Raw genomic sequence first — 13,484 nt, forward strand, 5'->3', positions numbered from 1 at the left:
CCTTGAAACGTTTTTTATTCAAATGTATGAGACATCATGAGTAATCAGATTTAGCAATCAAAGTTTACTATTTTAAGCTTTCTACCACAACTCTATCATTTCTAAAGTCTAAGTGCATGGTAATTTTGAATGCTGGTAATACTTGTAAGGAGGCTTAAGGATAATAATGATAAATCCTGTGAAATCACTCTGCCTTGCCCTTCACCATCCCTCCAGTATCCTGTTAGTTCTGCTTCCTACTTCATATGTTTTCACTTTTTTGCATCTTTGCTGCTACCATCTAGTCCAAGCTGCTATTATTTCCTACTGCAGGAGCTTTTTAATTGGTTTTCATGCTTCCATCCTGCCCCTTCTAGAGAAATCTTTAAAAAAAGAAAAGGCAAGCCAGACTATATCATCCCATTTGAAGTCTTCAGCAGCATCTCATTACACTTGGAATAAAATCCAAACTGTCTGTGATACCCGAAAAAGGTCTACATGATGAAGACCGTGCCCTCCTGCCGGCCCTCAGTTAACATGCTAGCCTGCCTTCTGGTTCTTGAACATACCAAGTTGGCGGCTGCCTGGAGGCCTTAGCCTGCTCTACTTGCCCCTCTTCTGGGTTTCAAATTACTCCTTCAATCTCAACTCAAATGCCTTCCTTCACCCCACAGTTTAAACTGCTCTTTTGGGGCGCCTGGGTGGCTCAGTCGTTAAGCGTCCGACTTCAGCTCAGGTCACGATCTCACGGTCTGTGAGTTCGAGCCCCGCGTCGGGCTCTGGGCTGATGGCTCAGAGCCTGGAGCCTGCTTCCGATTTTGTGTCTCCCTCTCTCTCTGCCCCTCCCCCGTTCATGCTCTGTCTCTCTCTGTCTCAAAAATAAGTAAACATTAAAAAAAAATTAAAAAAAATAATAAACTGCTCTTTCTTCCTTTTATACTCTAGCATGAGTTAACCTTAAAAGAAAACTGCCAGTTATTTCCCAGCAAAAGATGTTTTTTTGGGGGGGGGGTGGTGGTGGCGAAGAGCGAAGAATTGCAATCTGGGTCAAGTAAGCTATGTCAGAACCATAGGGAAGTTAGGAGAACAAAGGAGAGGCACACTCTTTTATAGAGGAAAACGGGGACTTGGGGAGGCTGTTATAAACACATAGCCCATTTCAGTAAACTGAGAGTTGGAAGTATAGTGGCTCCTCATTGGCTGAGTGGTGATTGTCTCTCATTGGCTGATCTGTTGCTGGGTGGTGGTGCATAGGTGGTGAGGAAAACCTTTGTTCCACCTGCTGGGATGGGAAAGTAGAATCCACCTGCAAGGTCCCTCCCTTCCTGTTGGATTTGCATTTGAGGATGGGTGGTAGGGCATAAGAGCTCCTCTGCCAACCTCCCCTCCCCGACTCCATTTTAGTGTGGTTTCCTTTTCTTGATTTTCACATATGTCACATGCATATATTTGTTTGTTTAGGTTGGTAGGTGGGCTACCAAACTGTTTTTTCAAAGTAGATGTACCATTTTGCATTCCCACCATCAGTGTTTGCTCCACATCCAATATTTGGTGTTAGTGTTTTGGCTTTTAGTAGTTCTGATAGATGTGTCATGGTATCTCTTTGTATTAATTGTAGTTCCCTGATGACAGATGACATTGAGTATCTTTGCATATGATTATATGCCATCTGTGTATCTTCTTTGGTGAGACATTTGTTCAATTTTTTTTCCTATTTTTTAATTAGGTTTATTTTTCTGTTGTTGATTTTTAGGAGTTCTTTGTATATTTTGGTAACAGTCCTTTATCAAATACATCTTTTGCAAATATTTTCTCCCAGTCTGTAGTTTATCTTCTCATTCTCTTGACACTCTATTTTTTCCAAAGTATTTATCACTAACTAAACTAATCTTATTATTGTTTATCTCCTCCCACTACAATGTAAGGTCCACAAACCACATGTCTATTTTGTTCTCTGCTGTATCTCCAGTGCATAGATGGTGCCTGGTATTTTGAGTGCAGTTGGAAAATATTTGTTGATTGAATTAATGGATAACAACTGTTAACATTTTCAGTTTGTTTTATTCTTAATGAAAATGGCATTAAGCTGATTTTAATTTCTTCCATCTTATTTGAAACTCAATTTCAAATTTTGTCATTTTAATCTTCAAAATTAAGGATAATAGCTGCTTGCAGTAGTGGAAGGTCAATTTCCATCGTTGTGTATATGAATTGACTTAAGATACATAACTGCTGATCTGTACTTGCTTTGTCTTCTCAAAAATTGTACAGATTTATTCTCCAGGAGGTAATCACAGGACTGGGCAATGGGAACAGTAGAATGTTTATGTCAGTCCCACAAAGCCTTATGCTAGACACTGGAAAATCTTAGTATGTTCAAATGTGTATTCACAGATATGTGCGTGCGCGCACACACACACACACACACACACACACACACACACACTGAACCTTGCAAGGTAAAAAAGTTATTCAGATTCTTGGTTCTTGATTGCTTTTTTTGTTCATTGGATTTGTTAAAAATATAAAATGACATGTTGGTTTCCTGCTGTAGTTTTTTTCATTTATTCTTTTATTTTTACTAGTTTTTGGCTTTATATATTTTACTGTTATGTTGTTTGCTACTACTGATCATAGGTATTATATTTTTGTCTATTTTTGACTCCATTAAAGGCTTTTTGCCTTGAATTCTACTCTGAATATTTCCACTCTGCTTTGTTTTTGTTTGAATATAAGTCTTCTTTTTTTAAGCCTTTCATTGCTTTTTTAAATTGTTGTTCTTAGAAATAATGTATATTTTACAGGGCACCTTGGTGGCTCAGTCAATTAAGTGTCTGACTCTTGATTTTGGCTCAGATCATGATCTCACAGTTGATGAATTGGAGCCCCATGTCAGGCTCTGTCCTGACATTGTGGAGCCTGCTTGGGATTCTCTCTCTCTCTCTCTCTCTCTCTCTCTCTCCTCTCCTCGCCTCTTACCCTGCTCGTGCTCTCTCTCTCAAAATAAATAAACTTAAAAAAATTAACATATGTTTTACAGAGTTTTTAAAATCTTTTCAGAAAAGCTTTTAAAAGATATTTTGGTTATCTATTGCATAACAAACCATCTCAAAACTTTGCGGCTTCAAACTAGAACAATTTATTATCTGTTGTGATTCATGGTTGGAACAGGTGGATGGTCCTTCTGCTCCATCGATAGTCTGCTGGTACTATAGTCATCTGGTGGCTCATGAATGTCCATGGTTGCTCATTCACATAGCTAGTGTGTTGGTAGGGATGGCTTGTTTCTTGCAGAAAGAACATGTGAACTTTTGGAGTGGCTTTTGGACAGCACATATTACCTGTATGGGAAGTTGATTGTTAGGAAACCCATAACATGGGTTTTGTTACTTGATGGAAAAATCGTGGCCTCTGGGATCAGACAGATGCATGTGATAGCTCTGTTGTGGAATAGCTATGTAACCATGAACAACTTTTAGAACCTTTCTTAAGACTTCTTTCCTAGCTCAAAAAAGGCAAAAATATTTTACCGTTTGTAGATATTATAAGAAATAATAGTAGTGCATATAAAATATCCTGCTTTATGCCTGGCCCATAGTAGTCACTCAGATGTGGGACAAGCCAGACCAGCCATATGTCATCCAGAGGAAATTGAGTGGGTAGATTATTCCTGGACTGGGTCTCCCTGAGCAAAGCCCAGAGTTAAAGAAGAACCATGGGATATTAATAGTCTTGCTGGGAAGCTCACATGGTCCTGAGTTCATATACAGGCTGGCCCTGCTGCAACTTCAGCTGCCTATTATGCCCACTCTTAACGTATTAAGGCAAATTATGGTTTTAACAATTTGGGGATGGTAGTGTTGAGAAAAGAATCACTTTACTAAAGAGACCCAGCTTGTAAGACATAGCCTGATTTCAGAAATATTACAATGTGAGAAAACTGCCTCATAAAAATCAAGGATTTATTATCTTAGATCAGTCCATCTTTCTCAGCTGGGTTTTGGGGTGCTTGTCTTGCTATAAGGACCTCCTGAGCTTACCTCTTATTAAACTCAAGGATTTTATCTCACACACTGGCAGATTGCTGCTTCAGGTTCCCGCCATCAGACCAGGGCCCATGAGGGTTGTGTGCCTGTTATCCAGGGCCAGAACACTTGGGAAGAGGAGTCTATTTCATTTATTGCCACAGCCTCTAAATCTCTCAAGATGTGGTCGGGGAGGTGGTGTGTGTGGCGTGGAGAGAACAGCTGTCTCCTTTCTCTAATGTCCCAGGACCCCCTACAGGATCATCTGACCAGCCTTTGAACCACAGCCCATGTGCTTGACTTGCAGGGTGTTGTTTCTGTAGACCACTGGCTGCAAATTTGGCTGTGTATTAGGCTCACCTGAGGAGGTTAAAAAACACCAGTGCCTGGATCCCACTCCCATAGATTCTATTTCAGTCGATCTGAGGAGTGGCCTGGTCATCAAAATTTTTTTTTAAGCTCTTCACAGGATTCTGATGTGCAGCCCAGTTTGAGATCGTACCACCAGATTGCTTCCATCCTCCCCTGGTCAGATCATGACTGTGGCTTGAACTGTCTAGCTGCTTCTGTTTATCTCCCTAATGATACTTCCTATGGATCTCCTCCATCTGGGCTCGGAGGGAGGTGACAGGAGGGTCCTCGACCCTGTTTCACAGATTGCCCTTTGGCTCCGGAAAGGTGCTCACTCCTTTGAGAAGAGTTTGTAAGCCATTAGCCTTTGGGGGCCTAAGTCACCCTTCATGTGTCAGAGCAGAGTTACTGACTGCTTTCTGAAGAGAGCCTGCCTGTACTTTGTTCCGCTTTCCTGTGGCTAACCAGCTTCATTTTCAAGATGTGTCACAACCCTTGCCTCTTAGTTAACTGTAAAGCAAAAAAATCTTCCCCTGATTGGCTGTGTATTAGGCTAACTGAATTTGAGTTTCTTGCAGATTTTCACATCAGATTAACAAATTTTCAGTGATCAAAAGCTTAGTTATAAAATACAACATTCCTGGAGGTAGCCTCAAATCTATCGCTAGTTCTCCAGCATGCCTTTTTGAATTTGTGGTGTGTGAGGTTGGGGGCTGCTGACCACTATTTTCAAGGCTGCAGATGAGGTAGGTAAACGGAAGCTGATTGAAAGGGGCAGAGGTTGAGTCCTTGTTCTCCTCTCCCCACCTCAACCCCAAATCCCTCACCTCACTGTCACACATGGAGGGGCTCCCTGGAGACCCGGTCAGTCATGACTGCCTTAGTTCTCCTTTGAGTCAAGGTAGCTGGTCAGAACTTCCCACTTAGGCCCCAATGTTTGGGCCACTTGTAGAATTGTTTATGTTTCTGCTTGGACTCTGGTTGTGGCTTTTATTAGGGGATGTTATCCAAAAGGTGATTATTTGGAATTTGTGAACTTTTAAAAACAATTCTAGGGATGTTGTTTGCAATGCTAACCAATTCAGAGACTCCATTGCTGAGCATGTGTGGGAGAGATCTTTCTCGGGCTTTGTGTGTTATTAGGAATTGTATTCCTCCTCAGCTGCTGTGTCCCATGACCCCATGGACACTGGGCCTTGTAGTTGCTCAGACTTCCCTCCTGGCTGCCTTGAAGAAATGTCTAGTGCACCAGAGTGTGTAATTATATGCACTAATGTTACCCCAGCTGTATTTCTTTTCTTAAAATTATTTTCTCTTTGGCTTCATTTCCTCATTCATTTCTTTCTTCTCTTCTAAAATTTGCATCCTTGTTAGCCCTATCATCCTTTTTAGAATGAGCTGGTGTACAAATGAGCAAATAAATATTTTAAGAAACTGCCCTTCTCATGTACTCTTTCTACTCCACTGCTGCTGCTCCTGCCTGCGGCCCCTTCTATGGGGTAGAGCCCAGCAGCTCAGAGTGGGTGGCCTTCCTCAGCAGGAACTGCCTCCATTCCCAGACCACTGTCGTGTGGCTCTGACTCCTCCCACACCCCCAGCTCTCATTTCTGCTGCTGGCCTTCGCTCATCGTTTCCACCGACCTGAAGCCTGTCACCCTTTCCTTCAGCTCTGCTCTCTCTGCCGAGCTGATTTCCTCTGTGAAACCTTTGCTGACCCCCTCCAGGAAGAGCTGACCACTTCCTGGGTGTCGCTTCCTCTCCTGGTGCTCAGGACTCTGCCTGCACTAACCGGGCTGCAGCTCGCCCATAGGCACCTTTGTGCAAATTAGGAAAAGGTAACTGCCCCTTCCTCAAGTAACTTTCTACAACTTCCAACTGTTGGAAAACCGTCTTAATAATGAGGAATCTAGGATGTTTCACCTGGAAGTGGAAGCCTGCTAGGATTGTGCTGTGCTGTACTGCATAGTTATACTTGACGGCCCTTTTGTGAATTGTCTTTATTCCCCTCAGCACTGTTTGTCTGACCAGAGCAGGCCCTCCACAACCATTTGCTAAATGAAAGAGTGAAAGTACAAGTATGCGCCTCATTCTTATCATGAAAAATAGCAAAAGGCACATATGATGAGGTCTTTTTGCACTGAACATGAGTATATTTTAATTCAGAGACATACACATATGTGTATATGTATATGTATGTGTATATATGTACTTTTCAGTATTTCTGAAATCAGCAGGCATCTTAAAGTCAGTGCATCATGGTGCCTAAGAACACAGACCCTGGTACCAGACTGCCTGGGTCTGAATCCCAGTTCTACCACTGAGACACATATCAGTGACTTTGGACACTCTACTTAACCTCTCTGTGCCTCAGTTTACTTATCTATAAAATAGGGATAATAACAATAGTTCCTACTTCATGGGGTGATTGTGGGAATTAAATGAATTATTGTATGTACTGTGCTTAGCATATAGGCACCAAGCACCTAATAGAGATATGTTACCTCGTATCATTATTATTAAAGCCTATGTATACACTTAATACACTGTTGTTTCTTTTTAACCCTAAAAAACTGCTTTAATCCATGCTGTACAGCTTATATTGATGGCGTCTTGTTTTGGTGGGCAGCTGCCTGTATCCAGGATCGTGTGCATTGTGGCCAGACACGTGCCGTGTATGCCTGCCCCTCCACACCAGTTTTCTGGTTGTTATGAAGTACATAGTGCACACGCGGGAGACCATCAGGCTTTGTTGTTTCTTCTTTTCCTTACATGGCAGAAGAGAAGGGGGGAAAACCAGAGCCCTGTATAGACAAGGCTTGTTTTGAAATTTAAACTTTTTATTCGTGTTCCAAAGCTTGGATTGGTAATAAAACTTGGCTGTCTTAAACTGGAAATCAGAGAGAATTGGTTTTGAAAAGTGACTTTAATGTAAAATCTTTAATTGCAGAGCGACTTCTCTTTGATGATTTTCAAGAAAGCCGTGCTGTGAAGTGGCAAAGGTAATGAATGTTCTGGGGCCGTGTTCCCCCTTAGAACCTGCCAGAGTATTCTCAAGTTAGACAATAGATGTAAGTTGCTCCCTTAATAATTGTGAGTTTTTCCTGGTCTCTAGTGTCCACTTGTGGCTGTAATTTCACATGAGAGATGGGTGGCTATTCTCTGAATTGTTTCAGGACAGTTTTCCTTCTCATGTCTCATGTCAGCTGTAGAAACTACAACCTTCTGGGGAGTTCTATGTGATTCATGCTCACGGCCCCACCCTCCTGAGTTATCCTTCAAATTAAGCAAGATCTGACTCATGCATTTTTTGGAGATGCTCCGACCCTTTCCATTATGAGACTAAATGGCTTTTCCCAGATTACATTGCTGTAATTAGCTTACACGCAACTTTGATAAATATTCTTACATACTACCCAGCACCAGCCAAAACTGTCACAGCGATCTGGGTACATGTATTTGGGGTTTCAGCAGCCTTCTCTGTTGGATAAAATGCGTATAAATAAATAATACAAGGATGATCTAATGCTTCATCTTCCTTAATTTGATATGTTGATCAAAATACTTTTTATACAGAAACCTCAATTTAGTGTTATTTTAGTGTAGAGCTGGTCAACATTAGCCCTGAGGGTATATTTAGTTCTCAGTTCCCAGAAGGAATATCCATATGAGGAACTTTCTCCAACAGCCCTTCCTAAGGATTCATTTACCTTCAGGTTTCAGAAATAAGTAGACAGTTGTTAGTAGTATCTGTATTCTAGAAGGTGGAGGAGTAGATGGTGAGAATATGGATACCTTGACTCACAGATCTAGCTAGCAGAGAAACTAGCATCATGCCCAGTATTTTGCACTGTAATGCCTTGGACCCCTTTAGGTCACATCAAAAGCTTGGTCCTAAAGAAGCACATAAAACGCTAACGTTAAATCTTGAAATGGGGATATAAACACTTTTCGTCTTTTCCTTCCCAGTTTATAACTGAGGTTTCCATCTCTGTCCAAAATCTCATTTCTTCTTGGAGAAATATCAGCAAAGACAGACAGAGGAATTTACCTAAATCTCATGGAGGGTGAGGATGCCCTGGTGCAGCTTGGGTGGTCAAAGCAAACCAGAAGCCTACAGAAAGAACCTGACTCATATGCATTTTGTTGGGTTTTTTTTTTTTTTTTTGGTTGTTGTTTTGGTTTTTTTTTTGTTTGTTTTTCTTTTTAGTTGGTTGTCAACACTTAGAATTGGAATGGTTTAACATAAAAGGTCTCTTGGAGTATTGGAAGATCCATCCAGACTTAGCCTACATAACCATTGTCAACTGGAGCTGGGTCGAAGCTGCCTTTTGGCTGCGCCATGCACTCCTCACTTTTCAGTGTCTGCTCTCATTTATGTGATTTATCCAGTCCTAAGCCAGTGTCCTGCTCTGCTTTATGGCCGGGTATCTTACAGCTTCACAGAAAGGCTTAGGCCAGTTGTGAGCAGTGGTTAAATGGCCACCGGAAGGAGCATAATTGGTACCATTGAGGCCCTAGTGCTGCTCAAAGCCCCACCCAGGCCTTCAGGAGACAGGAGTTAAGGCCAGGGTGGCCATGGTATGCTGAATTTGCTGAGCTGGCTCCTCTCCATCTGTTCATTCATCCTGAGAGTCATGACCACAGTTTCCTCATCCAGGGGGGTAGGACATTTTTCAAAATATGAAAGAAAGCAGCCAGTGACCACGCAGGCCTATTGGTAGGCTCATAAGACCAACTACTGCCACAAAAGGATAAGCTTCCTGTTTACCAGCAGGCAGGAGACAAAGTGGTTGTGCTTCCTGGCCATGTAGGACTTGGCACACGGGCTAGGTTCCGTCCGAAAAGACAAGTGCTGAATGCTTGCTCTGTGCTCAGCCGTCGCCCCCACGGCCTGGGTCCTGGATGTGGGCCACCCTCGGGAGGGCACTTTTGCTTTGGCTCCAGAACCAGCCCTGGTTTTCTGAAAGGAAGCAAATGGGGAAGGTGGCCTCCCCTCCTTGCTGGCTTCCTCTTTAGCTTTCCTTTCCCTGTGGGGCCCAATCCAGCCAAAGTCCCTTGTCCTAAACTTGAATTTAAAGACTAATTCATGTCTTTTGTTTGTAAAGTCTCCAGGAAGCAAGATGCCATTGCCTCTGGGGAAACTGGTCCTTCTTTCCAGTGTGGTGGCCAGTGGGAGCTGCACCCTTATATATTACCTTATACGAAGTAAGTATCCAGTGAACCCAGCCGCCAAGGCGTAGCTTCCGCCCAGCTCTCTCTGCCCTGCTCCTCCATCAAAGGAAATACTTGAGATGCTTTCAGGAGATTAGAGAAAGGGCTATTTTTAGTAGCCAGTACCATTCCTTTGGCTATAGCTTCCTGTTTATCCTATAATCCCAGTTTTTCCTGGATCTCCAAGCGCAAATGAAAGGACCAGGATTCGTTTGCATCACAAGCCTTGCAAAAAGCAAGATGGGCTTTCACTCCAGTGCACACACAAGAGATCCCTTAAGATTTCTGAGATTATGTAAAGAAGAGAGGGAAGGGCAGTACCAGATGGTTCACAGGTGGGGAAAACTGGCTGTTTTTCAAGAGTCGTCAGCCTGTTTGCCCTGCCATTCTCTGCTGTAGATTTAGTGGAGGAGGGGACCTTGAGCAAGGTACTCTGGTGAGGGGAGAAAATAAAAGAAGAGCCCGGGATGCAAACTCCTGACAGATGCTGCTTCCAGCCCCACTGCACACAAATTTGAATTTGTAAAGACAAGCCACAATTACTGTGGGCAGCCAAGACATTTAAGGTCATTTCAGTGCTACTAGTTGCAAAGCAGCAGCAGTTTTTTTCTTTTTCTTTTTTCTAGACTGCCTTTCTTTGAAGATCCTTTATGCCCACCCAGCCTGGCTTCTCACCCTGACTCTGCACCATTTTCACTTCCTGCCAGGACGTATCACCAGCAGACAGGCAGAGAGAGCTCAGTGTCCTGTGCATCCCTTCTCCCCCACCTTCCTTCTGCCTTGGCCCAGGGCTCTCTGAGTCTTGAGGTGGCCTGAGGCGAGCACAGCCAGGGGTAATTCAGACTGGAATAGCTCAGCCTCCTCTCCCCTCTGCCAAAGGGGTGGGAGCAGGACACAACAGGAATGGGTACATTTTATGGGTCAGGAGACCGAGGTCTTTCCTCCTCAGTAGGCCGGGCTCGTCCAGGAGAGATAGCCCAGCTGGCATCTATAGCCAACCGCCTGAGTTGAATGCCAGAGCCAGCTCTGCGCTGGCTGTGTAGCCTTGTGGGAGGATCTCTCACCTCCATTATCTGTGTGATGAGGGGCAACACTAGTGCCTGTGCATGAGGTTGTTGTAAAATTAAATAAATTGTAAGAGATAAATTGTAGGAGATACTGAGAACGGTGTCTCGCCATGGAAATCTGGACCCGACCTGTGCTCCTCCTTTTCCTGTCTTGGCTGGCACCATGCTCATACTTCCCAGTCCTGGGAAGTAGCCTAGGGTGAGCATCCTCCCTGGCCTCTCCTGTCTCAGGCCATCCTCCCCTTTCATACTGGGATGGGGCCTACAGGAGGGAAGCTCTTTCTTGTTGCCAAACTGAAACCCCTACTTGGGAAGCCTACCTTTGCTCTCTCCCAAAGGCAGCTCGTCTACCTTATACCTTCAGGGAGGAACTTCCTGGGGTTTCTGGTAGCCTTTGGCCCAAGAAATGTACCTGAGACTGAGAGCAGCTTATAAGCAGCTTTACCTACATGAAATGTTGCCTTAAATCTATAAACTTGACAAACCAGCATTTTCACGTTCTGTTTCTTGGCCCAAAGGTTTTGTTGCTGTTGATGTTGGGGGATATTTTATGCTGGTTTATTGGGGCCTTCATCCTAGTGAAAGGAGCAATGTTTAGAAGTCCAGAGTCATAGATTTTGGCCCCAGCTCTACCATGGACGAGCCATGTCACTTTGAGCAAGTCATGGAATCACAGGACTTTAGAACTGAAAGGAAAGCCAGAAAGGATCTGGGCAAACCCCTTAGATGAAGAAACGAGGCAATGAATAAGGTGGGAAATGAGAGATGAAGGAATTGAGGTACGGAAAGAATCAAGTACCTTGCTCAAGGTCATCTGCCACGTTCCCGCAGATACTGACTGTTAGGGTCAGGTGTAAGGCAGGGTAAAGATAGGAGTCAGAGGCTAAAAAATTTTAGCAAAGGCTTTATTTGGGAATTAAGGTCTCAGGCGAGGTTCCGTGACTCAGGGAGAGAGAGAGAGAGGAGTCAGGGAAGTCGCGCCCGGGTATGGTGGGGTAGGGTTTTTAAGCTGCGGCAGTTCTGGGTTTAGGCTCGGGTGGGTCTTTCTCTTGTGCCAGGTTGTGCTGGCGCTCGGTGATTGGTTGACCTTCAGTTTGTTCCGGCGCGCTGCTTGGGGCTTCAGTTTGTTCGGGCGTGCTGGCAAGAGGGCCGTCCCCTTCCAGGGACATCCTAACATTCCAACCTCTTGTTGGTGATAATGGGCGAGGGATCTGATCTGGCTGCTTCCTGCGGGTGTAAGGGTGATGCCATAGTATGTGGGGTCTGAGGTTGGAATGCAGGAATAGGGCTGGACCACCATCCGATGAAATGCGACCTGGGAAACTTCATGAATTCGTTTCCATACGAAACGGAGAAAACAAGGTAAGAGCATAAGTATTATACAGATAGAAACTAGTGGGGTGACTATGGGGAGGAGCCAAGCTAGGTGGGGTGATTGCCACCAGGAGGTTAGGGGGTCTGAGGATCCTGGGTGGGCGGATAGAGTTTTTTGGATTTCCTTTAGATGTTCTATATTGGTTTCAACTAAGCCTGACTCATTGAGGTAGTAGCAACATTCTTCCCTCAGGAACAGGCATGTTCCCCCTTTTTCTGCTGTCAGGAGATCTAGGGCTCGTTGGTTTCATAGAGTGACCTGTGCTAGGGAGTTGATCTGCCTTTGTAAGTCGGATAGGGAGGTTGATGAGGCTTCTATTGCGATCTGGAGCCTGTCTGACAGGTCCCTGGAGGAGGTAATGGAGTGTGTGAGGGAGCCGGTCACAACCCTGGCGGCCAATAGGGACGTGGCTAGCGAGAGACCATTAGTGGGAGGAAAACGACTCGTTTTTGGAGACGGAATTCGAGGAGTTGATGGAGTTCTTCCTGTCCGTATAGGGTGAGTTGGGGGATAATGGTGACTGGGAGACAGATAAAAGCATTTTGGGGCATTTGTTTATAAGCTGTGCCCTTACACCAATAGAATCCCCCTGGGGGAGGGTCGTGGCTAGGCATAGGCAGGGGGGAGGGGCAAGTTGGGGAGGCATGAGAGGAGTAGCATATTGGGTGAGACGTGTTGCCTTGAGGGGTCTCAGTGAGGATGGGAATCTGTAGGGAGATTTGACTTCTGGGGTGGTTGATGGAGTTAGTGGTGTTGGGAAAGGGGGTGGGTAATGGGACGGCTATTACTGGATCCTGCTGAAGGGATGCACAAAGAAAGCAGTGTGACAGGTTGGTTAAGCCTGAGTGATTAAGCAGGATGGCTCCTTGTCTGATCAATGTAAGCCATGAGAAGGGATGTTGTGCAGGGGGTGTCTGTAGTTGTGTGTTGAGCTGGTCTTTTTGGTCCGTGATTACTTGGGTAAGATCTTTAAGGTTGGAGAGGAAAGGAGACATTGAGGGCTCATAGGTTTGATAGATGGTTAAAAAGGAGATGGGGTTAGAGAAATGGTCATTCTGATACAGTTTGCCCTTTATTCCGGTTTGCCAGCGGGTATCCCATGGATCAGGGACAGTAAGGGTAAAGTTGCCATTTTTTAAGCAGAAGCCGCCTGTCCTTGGTCCTGTGAAACAGTATAGGTTGAGCCAGTGTATGTTACAATAGTGATAGGGGCATCCTCCATATTGGCTGGGGGAGGTTTGGGAGCATATTTTGTCGGTTTGGTCATATAAGAAGCAAATGGCAGGAGTAATCCGCGTAGAGGCTTGGAGGGTGTTGAAAGAGGGGAATTTAAAGGTGACTTGATTTTGGCATCCAACAATGGGGCAAGGGGTAGAGGGTATGATAGAGGTGTGTCCATTAAAAGTTTCGGATAGGTAAAAAACCCACCTATAGGAGGGTTGTGAGGGTATAAGGGGGATGATGTTAACAAGGAGT

At 44.4% G+C, this 13,484-nt stretch overlaps 1 protein-coding gene across 6 annotated transcripts in view; it reads left to right on the forward strand.

Annotated features, from left to right (window-relative positions):
• Positions 1–13,484, forward strand: part of LOC125151533 (cytochrome c oxidase assembly factor 1 homolog) — a 100,208-nt gene that overhangs the window by 67,223 nt on the left and 19,501 nt on the right. For 3 of the 6 annotated variants that reach the window (XM_047832728.1, XM_047832693.1, XM_047832719.1), the window contains exons 2-3: positions 7,303–7,354; positions 9,461–9,560. In XM_047832728.1, coding sequence (XP_047688684.1) covers positions 9,476–9,560 — 85 coding nt within the window. In that variant the 5' untranslated portion in view covers positions 7,303–7,354; positions 9,461–9,475. Of the gene's footprint in view, positions 1–4,977; positions 5,102–7,302; positions 7,355–9,460; positions 9,561–10,192; positions 12,731–13,484 lie in introns of those variants that run through there. The other 3 variants (XR_007146863.1, XM_047832701.1, XM_047832709.1) reach the window with 3 other exon arrangements.

The sequence above is a fragment of the Prionailurus viverrinus genome, chromosome A2, assembly GCF_022837055.1.
Source record: "Prionailurus viverrinus isolate Anna chromosome A2, UM_Priviv_1.0, whole genome shotgun sequence".
NCBI classification, from domain to species: domain Eukaryota; kingdom Metazoa; phylum Chordata; class Mammalia; order Carnivora; family Felidae; genus Prionailurus; species Prionailurus viverrinus.